Here is a 19275-nt window from a genome sequence, read left to right on the forward strand (position 1 = left end):
GAAAAGCTCCCCAGGAGATTTTGAGGTGCAGTGAGGATTGAGAGCCACTGGCAGAGAGGCAGAGGAGGGCTACTTCCATTGTTTGCCTCCTAGTCGAACAGTGGGACAGTGGGGTCCCCAATCAGAATCTCTCCTTTCCCCCACGGGCTGGCTGCGTCAGAGCTGGACTGTAAGTACTGGGACGAATTCTGCTTAAGAAATTTAACTTCTACCTAGTAGTGCTCTGCAGCTCTCTCCTTCTCTCACCTTCCCCAGGTAGTTGCCCCTGACCCTCCACCCCAACATCTTGGCAAACCACAGCAGCAGGGAATATCTACTGGTGTTTTAAAAATACAAGCTTGGAGTCCCGCTCGAGACCTCCATATCGGTCTCCAGATGGGACGCTGAAATCTACATTTTGAACAAGCTTTCCCAGGTGTCTGATGCACAGCCACGTTTGTGAACTCCACAGCAGGTCTAGCCTTTCATCCTGCCAAGTCATTAAGGATTTGTAAGGATGAATGAGCTGTCAAGAGTGCAAGGGCCTGGTGCAATGCTCCTTTATTAATTATGGGGAAGTGATGTATTGGCAATGATAATGCTTCTCTTGGAAAGGGCAATGAATGGTTCGTCGATTTCTGCATTAGATCTTTCCCAACTGAACCTTAATGCTCGGCTTTTACTCCTGTCTGTAGCTGAAAAGCTGCGTGGCTTTCACATTAAACAGCCTCTTGGTCTTTATTCCCAGGTGAGCTGCAGTCTGAGGGAAATACCAACACGGAGAATCTTTCAGAGTTCTTGGCTGGGAAATACCTTCCCCCCCCCCCCGACCCCCCTTCTTTCTTCCCCAGCCTTATCTGCTTGCGTCAGCAGCTACTAGCCAGCGTGTTGCTGTGCTTGTCTGATGTGCAGGAAAAACACGGAGTGAGAATGTAAGAGAAAATCATTGATACATCCCCAGATCCCTTTAGCAGAGGGACAGAGAGTGAAGGAAGAAAGATTAACAATTTCAGAGGTGAGAAGCGGGTAGGCGAGTTGGGTTCGGGGTTCTGTCTGTGGGTGAGGCGAGGAAGGTTGAAAAGAAAAGTTGCAGCGCGGGTGTGTGCGTGTAACCGACGGGTTGGGTGCGGGAGAGAGCGCTAGCGCGCCACCGCAACGCACTGCGGGGCCGAGAGCCGGGAGGAAATAGGAAAAATCTCAACGGCAGAGGCTGGGAGGCTGGAAGGGCTCCCCACCGGCTCGCTGCTTCAAAAACGCGCCGGCTCTACTCCCAGGCGGTGTCCAGCGGCGCTGGCGTTGGGGGCGCGCACAGGGCTGGGGCGCCGGGCCTCGGCTGGCCGCGGCAGCGCCGGGGCCGAGCGCGCGTGTGAGCCAGTGCGAGGCCCCGGGCGGCGGGCGGGCAGCGGGCGGGCGGGCGAGTGTGCGCGGGGGGAGGGAGAGCGCGCGCGCCGCCCGGGCCCCGGCCCTCCCAGCCTCCGGGCCTCCGCGCCTGCCTCCCGCCCGCGCGCACCGGCTGCCCGCCGCCGCCGCTGCTCCTGCTCGCGCCGGCTCTGCACGGGAGCCTGCCCTGCACAGGAGACCGCCCGCCGTCGCCGGCTTTGTGCTTCCCCCTGAAGATGGGAGCGACCTCTTCCTAATTGGGAGCTGTTTAAAAGGAAGGAGTGCGCTGTATTTCCTACTAGCGTGGAGGAACGGGGGAAAGATCCATCCACACTCCCCCAAACCAGGTAGGATCTTATGATGGGCAAGCCGGAGGGATTTGGTCCGATACCGCCAACTGTTCTCCGTTTGTTGTTCAAAAGGCTACACTTCCCTCCGCTTTGACAAAGGACCGGCTCCTAAATTGCGTGTGTGTTCCTACACATTTTCTGGGGTGTCCGGGCTTCTCGGGGAGAGAGCTTGCTCGGGCTCGTGCGTCTGGGCGTGAGTGTGCCTCCCTGCCAGTGCCGGCTGCCGGAGGAAGAAAGGGCTGCCCAGGAGATGCTGCACCCTGCGCGGCACTGCCTCTGATCCTTGAGGGCGCGAAGATCTAAGTCCACCCGGAATGCAGCCCTGCCGGGGATCCCGGCGTCCCCACCAACTGGGCTCCGTGGTCCTCCCTCCTTCTGGTAATCCCTGGGGTCTTCCTCAAGGGCACAGTCGCGAGTCCCTTCCTTTCCGTCTAGCGCTGGGTGCTTCTTCGCCACGGACTGCGGAGCGAAGGGAGGTGTGGCCCGGGCCGGGGACAAGCAGGGAAAAATGCAGCGGGGAGTGGGCTGAAGGGTCCCCTTTTCCAGGCACTGTGCCGGAGTGTGCTTTGGGGATTCTGCACGCACAGGCTTTTTCCCTCAAGAGACTGGAAGGGAACTTTGCAGCGGCATTATCTGCCTCTAGAGCTTTAGGGAAATGGTCTGTTCTGAGATGTGAGGATACCCTTCTTGGCTCCACCTTAATGAAGAAGAGGGAGGTCTTATGGGTGGACAGTCGGCTAAAGAAACCAAATCCGCCCAGGCGATGCTTCTGTGTGCATCCTTGATTTTTTAAATCCCCCTCCCTCTATGGATTCTGTTGACTGATGCATGACTTGGGCTGGTGATTCGTATTTCCCTCTCCAAAGTGGCAGTGGTTGGACTGACGGCGGAGTGATCAAATTTAACAAAGAATTTCTTTTTTTTGCAGAGAGCGATGTGCATGGTGTCCGCAGTCATTGGAAAGTCATGCTTTGCACTAGGAATCTGTTTTAACCACCCCCCGCCCTCCTTAGCCTGGCTCCCTCGCTGGCGCGCTCTGTCTCACTCCTGCTAGTCAGCCACTAGTGGTTGTGAATATAACAATACAAACTTTGTCCTGCTGGAGGTGTAAAGACTAAAAAGAGAAGAAGGGATATCAGTAGGAGGTGTAGTGGAAGAAGCTTTTTAAAAAATGACAGATATGGTAAAGACGGTAGAGGCATCTCCATCATGGAGGAGCTGGCAGAGTAGGTGGAGATTGTGCTTAGATCTGGTGAGAGGCAGAGCTTGAGTATCTCCAAATATGAGCAATGGAACACACACACTCCAGCTTCTGTGTGCAGATTTCCTAAGGGAGGCCAGGAGCACCCAGGAGGGGATTCACAAAGTGCGTGTCCCACCCATGTCCCCAACACACACACACACACACACACACACACACACACACACACACGCTGCCTCACATGCTGTCTCTTTCTCTCCCAAAGCTATTTCGGCAGCAAGTCAGGAAAGGAGAGAGGAAGATGTAGCTAGAGGTTTCATTCATTTCAGAAAAGAAAACAAAGCCAAGAGAGGGATGATTGTCCTTAGGTTCCTCTTTCAAATCCTGTGCTACTTGGATTTAGCTCTAGTTTTGCTAAACTTGCTTAATTGGGAGGTTAGGCGGGTATGAAAGGAGGAAGGAAGAGAGCCATTTTTGGGGCCTGGTGAGTGAGAAGGTGGGGGGAAGACCCACTTATTTCCTTAAGAAGCAAGATGTGTTTTCTTAAATGGTTTTCACGTTAGAAATTCTGCCTCCTCGAAGAATTCCATTTGGATCTAAGGCCTCTTTAGCTAAGATTTCTTTTAGCCACAGCAAAAGGATCCCTTCTTTCCCCCCTAAAATGGCTGTTGTTTTTTTATTAAATATGGAATGATTAATTCCTAAGGGGGAAAAACTAGACAAAGGTAAACTGTTATTTGTTGTTGAGCTGTGCAGATGTTGCAAGGGATGTCAGTGGCCATGACAATCAGACTTCATTTACTCTGTTTTGCAAGCTTAACAGAGCTGGGAGAGTAGAGTAATGAATTAAAAGAATATGCAGGCTATGCTTTATTATCTGTCATTTATCTGCTTCCATACCTACCTACCTACCTACCTTTCTGCCTTTCTATTTACTTTTTTCCTATTCCTACTTAATGGTTTCCACTGTATCTTTTTGGATTAAGATTGAAAACTAGATAACCTTTTGTTGACTGTGAAGGGGAATAAAATACATAGCAGTAGCAGCACTTTAACTCCTAATAAAATTGCAAAGGGGAGGGGAAATATAGTCAGTAACATCTATAGGGCTATTTGCAAAAATTACATTAATTGCTCCTTTAAGCTTACTATGTTTTGAGAAAAATAAAATTCCGAGAGGGTTTCAGCATTCTGTTAGCAAGCTATATTTAACATGTTTTTTATCAGACAAAAATAGACTTTTATTTATCTTGCAAAGTAAACGCATGGTTCCTTCCCTCTAAGTACTTAATGTATTTCTTTGACATAATAAATGATGGGGAAAGCTCTGCAGATCCAATGAAGTTGCACTGCCCCCTTTAAAGCAAGTTAAAGCATTCATTTAGCTCACGGATGAATTTCTCCCAAAGTAAGTGCATTTTAGGACTTTAACATCTAATGTTCATTTTGCAATTCAGTGAGAGGAGCCCTTTCTTCATGATGCCTTCAGGTGGAGGGAGAATAGGTAATAAACAAGCAATCTGTTCCATTAGCATGGAAATAGACAAGATCAAAACAGACATTAAATTGGGAAAAGGAAATACACAATTAAAACAGGATGATAGAGCACTTATCTTTCCTGGTTTATATCTTTGCAGAGTATGTATGTGTGTTGCTTTTAACTGAAAATTAATTTGTTGCTTTGCATTTGTAAAGAACTTAGAAGTCCACATGCGATGATTTTTCTTCCTGATTGTATCATTTTTTTTTGTTTTGTTTTGTTTTTGCCATTGTTTTTCTGGGAGGGGGGAGGCTGTTAGGTCTTCTAAGGGATAAATGTCTCTTGTCAAAACATTTTCCCAAATCATCCAGACCTCATAGTTAGACCCTTCATCAGAGCCTCTACCAAATCGTCTCCCATCTGACCAAATTCTCCTGCTCCCCCTTGTGGCAAATATTCTCCCTGACTTTCCCAAGGTTCCAGAATTCCATCTAGAATCACTTAGAACTCCCTCAGCGGCCTCTAACTTGGTTTCTAATTCTGTTAGTGATTGTGGCACACCAAGTGAGGCGGCGGGGTGGGGGGGCGGTGGTTGCTGACCCAGCTGTTTCCAATTTTCTGTCTGAACAAAGGGGTGTCTGTGACCTGGAGACACACCTGAGATTTGGTGGAAGTAAATGTCATTTCTGACCCTTTGGGATGGACTAGATTCTGGGAGTGTGAGCTTTCCGAGTCTGACTCTGGACTTTTGGTTTGGACTCAGGGCTACTCTGGTTGGGGCCTCATTGAGTGCAATGGGATTGTTTCCAGTCTTTTTTTCCTTTTTCTTCCAAAAGATACGTGTGTGTGTGTGTGTGTGTGTGCGTGTGTGTGTGAGACTGTGTCACTCCGTCTCTCTCCCTTCCTGCCTGCCTCCCTCCTCAGCCTCTCACTGGAGCACACACACACATCACCAAATATATTTTACATAATCCATATTTTGAAGACTCAAACTAATCGACTGTTAGGTTCTTACTAGGGTTTGTAAATCAAACAGCCAATTTCCTGAACTGGGGACTTCTGGGGTGAATCACTCTCCTTGGTATGTTTTTATGAAGAGCAGTTCAGAATATAAATGAGGAGGTTAAGTGCCTTTTTCCAGTGTGTTGACTGAACTTGGGAGATAGTTCCTCACAGTTCTTACTGCCTCGAATGTTTTTGGTAGGCTCTGTTTAGAACCCTATGTTTTATATCTGCGTTTTCGAATGTCCTTTGATCTGCCTGCCCAGCTAAGAGAGTGTAGTAAGTAACAAGAGAGACAAAGTTTCAAGAGAATCATATTTTCTCTTTACCTGAAACTTTCTAGCCTGTTTCAGGAGAAAAGTCCTGAAGTGAAGGAAATGTGTTTGTGGTCAAGGGCAAGTACATTACTGGTAGCAGGTCTAAAGTGAATCGATGAGGACAGAATACTTCTGGGTGCAAAGCTTTTATCCATCGGCCAACATAGGATTTGAAATTCTCACTATCAGAGATACTCCTTTGAATAAGTAGGTCTACGCAGCAGATCCCTAATCAAATGCAATGACAGCACTCAGGAAGGAGGTACCACTCACTCTCACAAACCATTAGCATCATGCCCTTTTTAGTTTTTGAACTTGGACTGGTTTATCGGATCAGCTGGCAGACAGAAAAGTGCTGAGGGCCTGGAACGCAGGATGATGCAGAGGAAGTGAGAGAATGTTGAAACTAGGCTGTTGCCTGGTTAGTGCTCTCCGAGGGCCCTTTTGCCGGGTAAGTGTGAGGGCCCGGGTGCCTGGGAACTGGGCTGCTGAGATGAAATCCAACACTGAAATTTTACTTCGGAGGCAGCAAAGGGAACAAAAATTTCACCCCTTCTTGAAATTTTAGCCCTTTTAAAGTCTTCTGAGAATGGGCAAAATATTTTCCTTGGTGTGAAATGATGTCCTTAGTATTTTGAGTGGCTTCTAACCATATCATTTTGGAATGTTCATATCAGTAACCTAGAAAGCCAGTGTGATACTCATGCAGACTAAGGGTGTCTTGCATAAGTAATAGGCATAGAAAATACATGTAACAGAATCCATCTTCATTTTTTAAGAAGGACAGAAAACAGGATCACTTTGTAGGTGTCACTGTATGTGAAGTCAGCATAATTAATAATCGCCTGGTTGAATCTAATATGAGATGAAGTCAAACAGACAAGAGTGTGATGCAGCAATTTATTTCAGCCCAGCCATGGTATTTATTGAGCACTCAGTGTATGCAAGGCACTGCATTGGGCTTTCCAGAGAATGCAGGTGATGAAGGGGAGTTCTCTGACATACATTGAGCACCCATTCTGTTCCAGGGACCGGTGTAAGCATGCGGTACACATTTTCTCATTTAATGCTCATAAGCGCCTGCAAGGGCAGCATTCTTTCCCCGATTTAAAGGTGAAGATGTTGGCTCAGCTACATAACTTGTTCAGGACTTACTAGGTGATGGTTCCATCTTTTGAGGCTGTCCAACAGCCACATTCTTTGTGCCACGTTCTCTGCTCTCAGGGGTGTCACAGTCTAGAACGACAGAATGTCTGGCCGAGTGAGACAGTGCTGTGACGAGTGGGCAGAGTGCTGTGGAGTGCAGTGGAAGGGAAGAACAGAACTTTGGAAAAGGCTTCATGGAAGAGGAGGCATTTGAGTTTGTTCTTGGAGAGTGAAGAGGACTTTAATAATAAATAAACTCTAGCTATTTTTAAATAAACAGCCCCAGCTCATCTATGACAAGGACAACCCTGGGGCAATGTTAGCGCCATTTCCAGACTTTTCGAATCAGCTGTCTGTCACAGTCAGGACCATGCCATGGGGACTGTAGATCTGGAACAAATGACAGCACAAGCCATTGCAAAAATGCATTTTGCACGTGAAACCACACTTTATGATGAATTTCCAGCACAATCTTGAGGGAGAGATGCTGTAACAGTCTGAGAGGTTAGGCAAGTGCCACCTGCCAGCCTAATTCTCTCTTAAATCTGATGGTTATGTTTTCTGTGTCATTACAGATGTATTTTTCTTTGTTTCACACTGAGTGGCTCTGGAGCTTTCTCCCTTGAGCTTCTCCAGCTCCTCATTTCTGCTTCCCCTTAAAGCACAGCACCTAGAGCTCTCTTTGCTTGTTCTGCTCCACGGACGGCATCCAGCTCCAGCAGTGGGCCTGGAGATTGGGGCTGCTTACTCTACATGCAAACCTACACTTGCTCCACAGACGGTGGTGGAGCCCCAGAGTGAGTGACAACAGAGGGGGCCAAAGGGTAGCGCTTGGACAGGTGCTCAGTCACAGAGCAGATATCTCCAAATCACTCTCGAGAAACAATCTATCATCTGCCTTTCAAATCCTGGCGGATGTGAGCCCCTGAGAGCTGAAATTTGTCAGTTGGTGTTGGGCAAAGTTGATCATTCTTTTTTATCCTGGACCCTCGCTGTCTTTCTTCTACTGGACATTCAATGAGCTATCAGTGGCCTGTTTTAAGAGCTTCTCCTTATCAGTCCTCTTCTGCTTGGAATCACAGCTAGCTGCTCTGGAAAAGACATCCAAGATCATCTTTTTTTTTAATAAATAAGCATATAACCATATGAAGGGCATATGAAATGAAATTACTTTATAAAGTGAAATTGGAGATGGTTGAATGCAGATCAATGACTCTGAAGTCATTTCACCAAAGTCATGTCTCCCTTTTGTCTCAGAGAATGTAGACGGCTCCAGAAATGTGCCTGTGTTTCCTGGTCTCCAGAGTCTCTGGCTGAGTAACAGCGATTCCCAGGGTGGAAAGAGAACTGTGGCTTTTACTTCTAGATTGAGGATACTGGCTCATAAAACGAAGGATCCTGGGGTACTCAGACTAACGTTCTCTGAGGTCCGCAGACATATCATGATAGGTATTATATTTGCTTGAATTCAGCAAATGGTGTATTTAACACGTGCACCTCATTTTCTTTATCTATTAAGTAGAAATAATAGAAGTAAAGGGCACAAGGAGGTTTTGTAAGGAATAATACATGAATACTTATGAAACATTTGGAACAGTTTCTGGAACATGAATGCTCAATAAGGGTTCCTTCCTTCCTTCCTTCCTTCCTTCCTTTCTTCCCTCCTTCCTTCCTTCCTTCCTTCCTCTTCACCTGAGTACATTCTTTCAGTGCTTTTAGACAGAGTGGAAGGGAAAGAGATAAACATCAGTGTGAGAGAGGAGCGTTGATTGGTTGATTGGTTGCCTTCTGTGCGTGCCCCAACTGGGGATGGGATCTGCAACCTAGGTAGGTGCCCTGACCAGGGCTCAGACTTGCAACCTTTTGGTTTAAGGAACGATGCTGTAACAGTGGAGTCACACAGGCTGGCCAGGGCAATGGTTGTTTCTTATTACACAAGAGAGGAATAGTGAGAGAGCCCCTGTCCCTGCTGTGTGCCTTTTACATGAACATGCGAGTTGTGGGGGGTTGCCATGGACAAGTAAAGGAAGACAGGGACATACATAATGACATACACCAAAGGGCACCAAACTGTCCTTTAAAATGGCCACATGGTACTTTTGGTTTTGTGGACCACAGGGTCTGTCTCAGTTATTCGCCACTATCGTCGCAAGGAAGCAGCCATAGACAACTCTTAAACCCATGTGCCTGCTGTGTTCCATCAAACATTGTTTATGGACACTGAGATGTGAGCATCATATAATTTCCACATGCCATGAAATGTTGGTTATTCATTTTTTTCCAAACATTTAAAGGTATAAAAAACTTGATTTCGTCGACCTTACAAAGACAGGTGGCAGGCTACCTTTGACAGGTTTGACCCGTTGGTCATGGTTTGCCAATGCCTGTCACGCAGGTGGACGGCGAGAGATGCCAAGGTGGTGATGGTGGGCTTGGGCAGCCTCCACAGTTGGACTGATATCGTGGGAAGAGAGATGGCCTAGAGACCTCGACTGAGAACCTGGCTCTGTCATTTCTGAGATGTGTGGCTTTTGAAAAGTCTTTCAGGTTACCATGGCCTGGGTTTTCATGTCATGCACAGGGGGAATGGACAAAGTTGGGTAGCTTTTAGGAGCCTTCTTAGCAATAAAAGAAGTTTAATGAGGAGAAATTGGACCTTTCAGATGGATCATCAAGGACAGGGAGAAAAGCATGAGAAAGGAAAGCGGGGTGCAGGTTTGGGTACTTTTATTTGGTAGCTCAGTTGACCTGGGAAGGTAGACAGGTGTTGTGTTATGGATGATGACCTTGAATGCCAAAGTGAGGGGTTAAAATACCATAGTTTTGGATTGTTAGCACAATTTCCCAGTTTTACAAATCAGGTTGCAAAAAGGAAAAGTGACTTGTCCATGGCCACATGACCAGTCAGGGAAAGCCAAGCCCAGCACTCATTTCTTTCGGCTGCCAGGCCAGTGGCCCTCCCAGCCACTGCAGTGCCCCCAGCAGTACGGTAGAGTGCGGTTCATGACAGTTGTATGACTGTGACCTCAGAGGGGAAAAGTCTTATGGAAATTACAGAGGGTGCTTTCAGTATTCTCTAAAAACAGGATCTCATACCTCAGTGTATCAAACAAGGTAGGTCTGTGAAGAACCCCATTTCGGAGAACAGTCTTTGCAAAACTGTCAACCAAAGGCCTTGCACTCCCAGACCCTTGCACCTGGCATCCCGCTGAGCATCTTCAGTTTCAGCTCACGTGTCATTTCTTCAGCAAAGCCTTTCCTAATACCCTAGTAGGTCAGGTCTTCCATTACTTACTCTTGTAGCACACTATTTTTCCTTCATTGCGTTTATCAGAGTCAATAATTATGTTTCTTTTTTGTAACAATTGAGTTAATCTTTATTATCTGTCTTCCCAGCTGGATAATAAATTCCAAGAGGGGAGAGATTGTGTCTACTTAGGTTATGGTTCTAGACCCACTGCTCTGCACATTGCAAGACACATAGTATACATTTGTTGAATAAATGAATGAATGAACAAATGTTCTCTTGTTAGTCATTGATACTGATGAAAACAGTCCTTGATTAAGCAGAGGTTTAATAGGCAGAACTTAGTCTTCACTGGTTAATTAAATGATTAGCATTTCTTTCTCCATTAACATTTTTCTGTACATTGTTTTAATTGGTCCTATCCTATGGATCTTCACTGATCACAAGAAGACAGTAACATAATAGCCTTGGCATAGTTACTAACATTAAAGTCATAACACAAGTTGATTTTTAAACAACTCTTCAACTACAAATGTATAGGCTTGGCTTAAAGGGCATATGTACTAGGTGCCTCATTTTTTAGAGAAACTATATGTTTAATAAACTATGCTCAGAGATTTGTGTAAACATTTTGTATCTTCCTATAAGCCACTCAATTTATTCCTCTAAGTAGTAAAATTTGGCTACTTCCTTTCTAAGCTGCTTCTATTTTAAAAATTAATTCCTTCTAACCCTGACCTGTGTGGCTCAGTTGGTTGGATGTGGTCCCACAAAGCCGAAGGTCGCTGGTTCAGTTCCTGGTCAGGGCACATGCCTGGTTGCGGGTTTTTCCCCACATACGAGGTCAGGCTGCGTACGAGGGACAACCGATGGATGTTTCTCTGACTCATCAATGTTTTTCTCCTTTCTTTCTCCCTCCCTTCCCCTCTCTCTAAAAATAATAATAATAATTACAATAATGATAAATTATTTTGTTCAATGTACATATGTATAAATACATGTGGTTTTAGAGCTGTGTCACTCTGAAGAGTCAGGAACTTCAGAAAATTGTAACATGGAATATTGATGAAGGGTCACCATTATGTGAGAATCTGTCAGGTTGAGTTTCTTTTTATATATTTCTTTTTACTTCTTATCTTCTTCTTACTTTCCGTCCTCAAGAGCATCTTATTCTTTCAAGGACTGTGATTTGAGACTGTGCGGGAAAATGTAAAAGATTTACAAACCTCAAGTTGATAGGATTCCATCTCCTGAAAAGCAATCTACTTGAAGATGCAGTTTAATGACTCAGGAAAAAAGCTGATGAGATTCACCAGCCTTTACTCACATAACCACATAACTAGAATTTCCCTTATTAAAGACTTTTTTAAAAGGTATTCCAATGCAGGGGTCCCTAGCCCCTGGGTCACAGACAGGGACTGGTCTGTGCCTATCTGGAACCAGGCCTGGAGGGAGGGATGCTCGCCTGAGCTCTGCCTTCTGTCCATCTCTGCCTTCCCCTCCCCACCCCACCCCTTCCCCTTGTAAAACCAGTCCCTACGGCCAGAAGGGTTGGGGAGCTGTTGTTCTCGGGGCTCCTGTCACATAGCTTGAAATTCAATTTTGTATCAAACACCCCCATTCTCAAGGGGCAGACTAGAAAGCAGAAAGAGTGGTTGCCAAGATGGACTCTGAAATTGAAGTGAGTAGGTCATCATAGGGCGAGTAGATGGCGCCCCATAAAGAGCCTGTGATTTAAGGCGCACAGCTCTCCTCGGCCCCAAGGCTTCTAGTCCGGGGTTTGTGTTTCTGTCTATTTTCTACCTCTCTCCAGGGCATGTGTATGGAACCTAGATACAAGGTCTCTGCAAACTCCATGTATGCTGGGTCTTCGTCCCATGCCAATGAGGTGCCGTAGCAATCCTTACCTGTTTCCACTCCCAGAAGGCAGAACTAACCCTCGGCAAAATTATGAAGCGGGAGTGAGTTACTCCCAGTCCTCTGTGATCTCGTGTTGAACGTTCATCCTTCCCTGATCTCTTCTCCCCGACCTCCCACTCCCACTCACACTCACCAGGGAACTTTGTGTTTTGATGCTGCCTGGAGTTCCGATTCGTGGGAAGGAAAATTATCTGATATCCTGTTTCACATCAACATCTTCCTGATATGACAGCAACCACTGTCTTCTATTTTTTAGGCATCACCTCCTGTCAAGGTGTAGTTAAGTTCTTTTGCTCTCCAGTCTGTGCTTGCTGAGTATGCCCCCCGCCCTCGAGGACACTGCTACCCTCTTCTGCCCTTTCAACCCTTTATGCCAATCTCTCTCAGGGGGCAGTGCCAAGACTGCCTATATCAGAATCACCAGGGTGGGGGAGCTTGTTAAAATTCAAATTTGGGGTTCCTCTTTAGAACTACTGTATCGCTGGATCTGGCCCAGTTATTTGCATTTTAATGAGCCTCCCAAGTGATGCTTGCGTGAACTGAAGTTGAAAAAGCATTGCTTTCTGCCTTTATTCACATCATTTCTTCTTTCTGGAATGTTCCCTCACTCTCTCCAGCTCTTAGCACCCTTCTGCCCCCTCCTTTTATGGAATTCTACCTTGTCTTTCTAGTCTTCATGGTCATTTCGGTAACTGGCACATGAAGATTGTAAATTCATGCAAGGACCACGTGTTAATCATCTTTGTAATGCCCACAGTGTTTGGTCTGGTGCTTTGCATGTAGAGGGCTCTCAATAAATGCTTGATGATCAGTGAATGGTTCACTCTCTAGAACTAGAAATACAGAGAGAGCTATACTTCACTAAAAAAAAATTAAATTGAAATGTCATCAGGCTAGTGTGGAAAATATCTGTAGGTAGGAAACCTTTTTTGGCAACTCAGATAAAAATGCATGTATATGACCTCATTTTTCAGTACATAAGGTCAAACATCATAAAAGGCTACTGTTTCTCTTTGGGGCGAATGGTGAACAAATTATTATCTGAAATGGTTATTATTGTCCATCACAAGGCCCCTGAAAGCTTCAAGGAGTACATAAGGGAGCTCCCTGCGCTTGGAATCTCTCCGTTGCCGGACTGTGGGCTGAGCAATCTTAAGTTTCTAGGACCCTGGGTGCATTAACCCAAGATGCCAGGTACATTAACCTGGGAACCACTTTGAATGCATCAAGGTACACCTGTGGCTGCACTGTCCGAATGCCTGGAAAGTCTCCCGCCCCTGTGATTCTCTAGGAAAGGAAGAGATCTGTCTTCCGTAAAGAGGACTCACTTCTGGACTCTTGTAACGTGAGCTTCACTGGGGATATTATCTTACTCATCTTTGCAACACAGTATCTTGGCACACTCAAGAGTCTAAGAAACGCTTGGCAGACAAAACCGTGAATGTGTTGTTTTCCCATTTCTTTGGATAACTTACCAGTTTAAAACATTCTTTTAAATGTCTTGACCCTAAGACAGCACATTTGTGAGCTGCGTTGAAATTTTTCAAGAAATACTGATTTATTCTTATTTGAGCAAAGTATTGATTTGTTATGCTAAAACGTGCTATTCTCTCCAGCTCCATTCATTGCCCTCTTTCGTTTTAGTTTTGCTTGCTCACTGCTAGGAGTTCTTTCATTTCTTTCCTCCTGACCAAGTGGAAAAACCTTGAGATTATTGCATGATTTTGGAGTGATTGCAGACCTGGGATTTTACCTGATGATCCTCTATCGGGGTGTCCAACCCACAGCCCGAGGGCATGCAGCCCAGGATGGCTATGAATGCAGCTAAACACAACATTGTAAATTTACTTAAAACCTCTTTTTTCTCATCAGTTTTCATTAGCGTTTGTGTATTTAATATGTGGCCCAAGACAACTTTTCTTCTTCCAGTATGGCCCAGAGAGGCCAAAAGGTGGGACATCCCTTTGAGTCTAAATGGATCATCTTTCCCTTGCTATGTGATGAACAGGAGTGCTTACAAATCCCTCATGGAGGGTCGGGGAGGGGCTGGAGAGGAAGGAGACAGGGAGGGGAACATGAAAGGCTCTGATGAGACTCTGGATTTCTTCATGTGGGAGGAAGGTTCTTCTGCACTAAATACCAAAGTAAGGAGCTCTTTGCTACCGCAGAACAGTAGTTGAATTTACGCAGTGAAAACAGACAAACGAACAAATAAAAAGGTGCTATCATTTTGCAAAACATTCAGGTACAATCCAAAGTATCTGTCACTTATGTTTGCATGACTTCAACTTATTTACTTTTATGAAAGATTTGTTTTTCTCATTCATAAAATGGGAATGAAATACCTTCTTGCAGTATTGTCAGAAAGGTCAGGGATGGTTAATGGATGCAAAGCCATCAGTATGGCATCTGGGACAAAACAAGTGCTCAATGGCTTGAGTCCTTATTGTCTTAAATACTCCATCTGGGGCCCTACGAAGCCTTTGGCAGTGACATAATGAATCAGAGGACAGTCCTGGCTGGCTTTACATGGAGCTCTCTGAATTTCCTCTGAATTCCTCTCCATTTGTTTACTATTAGAAGATGTTTTATTCTCTGCTTTTTTTCTCCTGCCCCTATTTCCAAGTCAGTATCTCAGAGTTAATATATTTAAATTTAAATTCTGAATGCACTTTCCTTGTTATGGGGCCTTTTAATGGAGCTGATTTGGGGTTGGCATTTGACTGGATGTCTTTTTGTTGTTTTGAAAGTAGGAAAAAGTATGCTTTGTTGAGAATGTCCAAAATATGAAGACCCTCTGAACAGAGCAGAAGGCCTTGGCATTCCAGAAAAAAAATCAGCAAGTGAGGGCTGGAGGAGGAGGGCCCACCCCAGGTGCTGGGGTAAGTCAAGGCCCCAGTCCCCCTCTCTGTGCCAGAGACCAGCTCTCCCAGCCTGAGGTTCTGTGCCCGGGCGCTGAAGCACGTTTCCTCTTCTCCACCTAGCACTGACGTTGGCTTTATAGCATGATACTGGCCTCTGCCCACTTGAGGGGACGTTCTGAAATGCGAATGCCCAGGCCCAGATCGCAGACTCTGATTTACCGCCATAGATTCAGTGAACCAGCTCATGCCCCTGTCTGAGTGATGGTGTCCTTCAGTTGGCAGGTCCTGTGCCTCTTATCTTCTGTTTCCCAGACTCTGCTCTCGGACCCGAACACTACAGTCAGCGAAAGAGACCCAAATCCCTACCCTGTCGGAGAGAGAAAGACAATGAACAGAACCATGAAGTAAATTATACAGCATATAAAAAATAATAAGTTCTATATGGGAAAACATAGTAGGGGAAAGGGTCCAGGGGTGCGTGCCTCTCATGGCTTTTCAGGAACTTCTTCGTTATCCTAAATCCTCAACCCACGTGCCCTTCCTTGGCCACGTTGCCTGACAGGACCGCAGTTACTTCCTTTGGGTAAGGAGGTGGGTGCTTTCTGACACAGGACAGGGTCCTGACTCTAGTCTTGTCAGTTCAGGCAGAGGCACTTGACCTCTCACCGCCTGTCCCATTGAGGACCTGTTCCAATGTATCAGGCAGCAAAGAGGAAACTGTCTCATTGAAAAAAATTAAAAAAGGTAATAGCAGAGAGCTAGTGTGGAAACCTAGCTCCTTCCTGAAGTGTGGTCAAGCCTGAGTGCCTGAGGATGGGGGCCAGGACTGGAATCCGCAGCCTCGATGAATGATCAGATAAGGAAAGGCATACTTTGGCATCATCTTGTTGTCTAGAAGCATTTGGAAGTGCTTGCCTCAGCCGAGGATAGAATTTGTGGTTCCTTTAATGTGGCCTTAGAACAGATTAATTGCGTAGCTTTGAGGCTCTCAGTCAGCAAGAATTACAGAGTAGGGAATCCCAGGTCCTGAAGAAGGAGAGACAAGGAGTTCCTTGAAATAACCCCAGCTGCCAATCAGCAGAATGAGATTAGGCGGCCTCCTGCACTGGCCTGGTGGGAGTGCCAGAGGTGTTCCTTCTCTCTGAGTCAGGTTTTCCTTAGTAATCAAAACGGCTATTGCTCGTCACCCGGAGCCCTCTGCTCTGCAGTCTCACTAATCCTCAGGCCTGTGCTGTGGGATTCTCTTCCTCATGCGTTTCACAGGAAGTTTGATTCAGACAGATACCTGTTTCCATCCTGCGACCTCTCCCTTCAACATGGGTTAGTGGGCTTGCTCAGTGGGATATCTTTTCACCATCCAATGCCAGTGCCATTTCTGTAACCTGTAGGTGGTGGGGTTGTTGGATTTGTCCGAAAAGAAACAGTGAGCAGAAGACAATCTGGGTATTCCTGATACTGTGCTGCAGACTCACTTAGATGACGTGATGGATATTCCTAAGCAAGAACTAGCCATGGATGTAATAACTGATCTGAAGCCACTGTTAAAACCAGCCTACCCCTGGTTACAGAGTTCAGTAGATTAGATCACAGCAAAATATAAGAAATCCAGGCAGCAGATTAACATATCCAGAGCATCCATTTCCTGCTTATTTTCTGTGGAAGCATTTTATGTGAGGGGAGAGCGGGAAGGCCAAGTAGACCTGCTTGAGTCTGATGGCAGAGGAAAGACCCTGAAAGACTGGGGACACAAGAAGGAAGAAGGAGCTCTCATTTAAATAACAGCGCTCCTGCTTCTTCACAAGCACTTGGGTTTGGTGTTAACTGAGTAAAGAAAGAAGTTGAAGTCTGGAAAGTTCTTTCCAGTTGCTTCATTGCCAATGAGCTATATCAGTGATTTGTGTCCACTGATTTCACAAATTATAATACTACCCATTTCTGAATATACTTGTAATGTTTTGGAGTTCACCTCAGAAGCCCCCTTTGTTTATCTCTGATGATGGTGGTGGATTTTTATTGCTTCATCCACCCTTACACATCTGCTACCCTTTGGCTAAGAACATATTATGAGATGTGAGCTGGGGAAGGGCTTTTCCTTGGCTGACCAAGAGATTGCCCCAAGAGTGCGCGCAGGAAGAGGTTGCCAGGTAATTGCTAAAAGGCTGGAAAGTGAAGGACAGCTGTCCCCAGGACTGTGCCAGCCCACACATTACGTCACAGCTGTTGATGCTTGTCTGTTTGAATTTCCAAGCCCTGAGATAAAAGCCAGGCTGTTGGAAGCCTTCAATGGGACTTTTGCCACCTACGCCCTCCTACACCTGCACGAAAGCCAAGAGGTTTTCCAATGGGCTAGTCCAAGCCCAAGTTTAATAGTTCTGAAAGATTACTTCACACACTATCAGGAATGATATAATGGAGCAGTTAATTACATCAGTCTCGGACACAGAGCAGGGTTGAATCCCTGTTCAGGAGTTTACTATCCATATGCCTTTTAACAAGTCCAGTGGTGCCTCGGTACTTGCTGTTAATTTGTCCCGGCACTCGTCACGAGTGCTGCAGCCGATGAGTACCGAATGCATTTGTCAAGCAACAAGTGATGAAGCATTTTCTCTTGCTGGGCAGCATTGTGACTTGTGCAAATTCTAGCACGTGCAATGAGTCCCGAGCAAGCGCTGAATGCTGAAACATTTTTTTCTCGTCAAAATGTGACGAGTCCAGGGTTTGATGAATACTGAAGCCGAGGAGTACCAAGATATGACTTTAATTAAAAGGTCTGAGCCTCAATTCTCCCACCTCCAGAATGGGCCAATAATACCTCCTGCAGAGGGTTATTGTTAGGGCACTGTGCACTGCACAACCACAGGGGGTGCGGTTCACACCTACTGTAATAGAAATGGCAGCAGCAGCTGTGGAAAACAGCAATGCTGGGTATCGTAAGCGTTAGATATGATGATACACATAAAGAAGCTCAGCATGGTGTCAGGAATCATGTTTAAGAACGGAATCTAGTGTTATTCTCTTGAGCAATCGGCCGTCCTTTGCTGTTGTGCTATTTGAAACTTGTTTCTAAGAATGAAAATAGTTTGAGGCACAGAAACACAATATGCAAGGACTGGGAGGTAAGAAAGTGTTTTCCTGTTCAGGGAATGCGGAGACTTTCCCTGTTCTGGAACTCGGAGGCTAGATCCTAAAAGACCTGAACAGCCTACTGAGGGGTCTGGGTTTGCCTTCAGGACAGTAGGCAACAAAGAAGAGTTTTAGGGGAGTGAGAGAGTCAGACCCGCACTTCAGGAAGTTCATTTTGGCTGAAACGTGAAGAACAGCATGATGAGGTCTGGCAGCGATGTGAAGGCAGCGGTTAATCGTATCAGCCTCAGAGACAGGCACAGGTGTGCGTCTCTGCTCCGTGTTTACTCCCTCCCTGTAGCCAGCTGCTCACCCTTTCGGATCCTTACGGGCTCCCAAGACACTTCAAAGCTATCATTCAAGGGTCACTACAGAGGTGTCTTTCTCCTTTTTAAACTTCAGATCTCCACCGCATCATTCTCATACCTGCCAGACACTGGGATCATTTATAGAACAAATTTTTTAATAACAGTCAAACGCTGGTCTTTTTGTCTCCACCCTTCCCCTATAGTCTTCCTCCATGGAACCAGCAGAGAGGTCCTTTTTAAAAGGAAACCAGCTCATGTCATCCTTGTGAGCAGAGCCTCCCTCTGACTCCCATCTCGTTCTCAGTCAAAGTCAGTGCCTGACAGTGGCCTCCGTGGCCCTCGTGGCCCATCACCACTGTGTTCCCATCCCTGAGCCCTGCTCCCTGTGCTCATTGCCCTCTCATCACACGGTTTCTCTGTGGTTCCCACACTATGCGAAGCACAATCCCATTCATCAGGGCCTTGGCCCTGCTTACCTGGAATTCTCTCCTAGCTAGTATCCATCCATAAGGCTTGGTCCCTTGCTTCCTTCAGGACCTTGCTAAAATGTCTCCATATCAGAAAGGCTTTTCTTAACCATCCTGTATAAATCACATGTGCTGTGTGTGTCTGCACACACTGGCACACACACACCCTGACACATGCATAGCCTCCCGTGCCCTTCTGTTTCTCCCCACTCCACTACAGCACTGTTTCCCATCTGACACTTGTGTTTATTGGTTTGTTTCCTTCCACTGGAATATAAGGCCTGTGAACAGAGACTTTTTAAAAAATTTATTAACAAATTCTCAGGACCTAGAAGAGAGCCTAGGTCATTCTGACATACATATTAGGTGGCATACATAAATATTTGTGGAAGAAACAGCTGCATGAGAGACTTAGAACTAGACCTTCCACTACTCTTGTGGGCTGGTCAATGCTACCTTGTTTTAGGAGATCCTACAATCCACCCAAGCCC

The 19275-nt window shown here is 46.0% G+C and overlaps 1 protein-coding gene across 12 annotated transcripts in view; it reads left to right on the plus strand.

Moving 5' to 3' along the window:
- The window catches only part of SLC8A1 (solute carrier family 8 member A1), a 350799-nt gene that overhangs the window by 50590 nt on the left and 280934 nt on the right, over positions 1 to 19275 (plus strand). For 3 of the 12 annotated variants that reach the window (XM_045828232.1, XM_045828233.1, XM_045828243.1), the window contains exon 1: positions 6097 to 6160. The exons of 7 other annotated variants lie outside the window; for them this stretch is intronic. In XM_045828232.1, coding sequence (XP_045684188.1) covers positions 6107 to 6160 — 54 coding nt within the window. In that variant the 5' untranslated portion in view covers positions 6097 to 6106. Of the gene's footprint in view, positions 1 to 866; positions 995 to 6096; positions 6161 to 19275 lie in introns of those variants that run through there. 2 more of the 12 variants (XM_045828240.1, XM_045828242.1) reach the window with 2 other exon arrangements.

This window comes from Phyllostomus hastatus, unplaced genomic scaffold (genome assembly GCF_019186645.2).
Source record: "Phyllostomus hastatus isolate PE091 unplaced genomic scaffold, TTU_PhHast_1.1 phas_scaffold_78, whole genome shotgun sequence".
NCBI classification, from domain to species: Eukaryota; Metazoa; Chordata; class Mammalia; order Chiroptera; family Phyllostomidae; genus Phyllostomus; species Phyllostomus hastatus.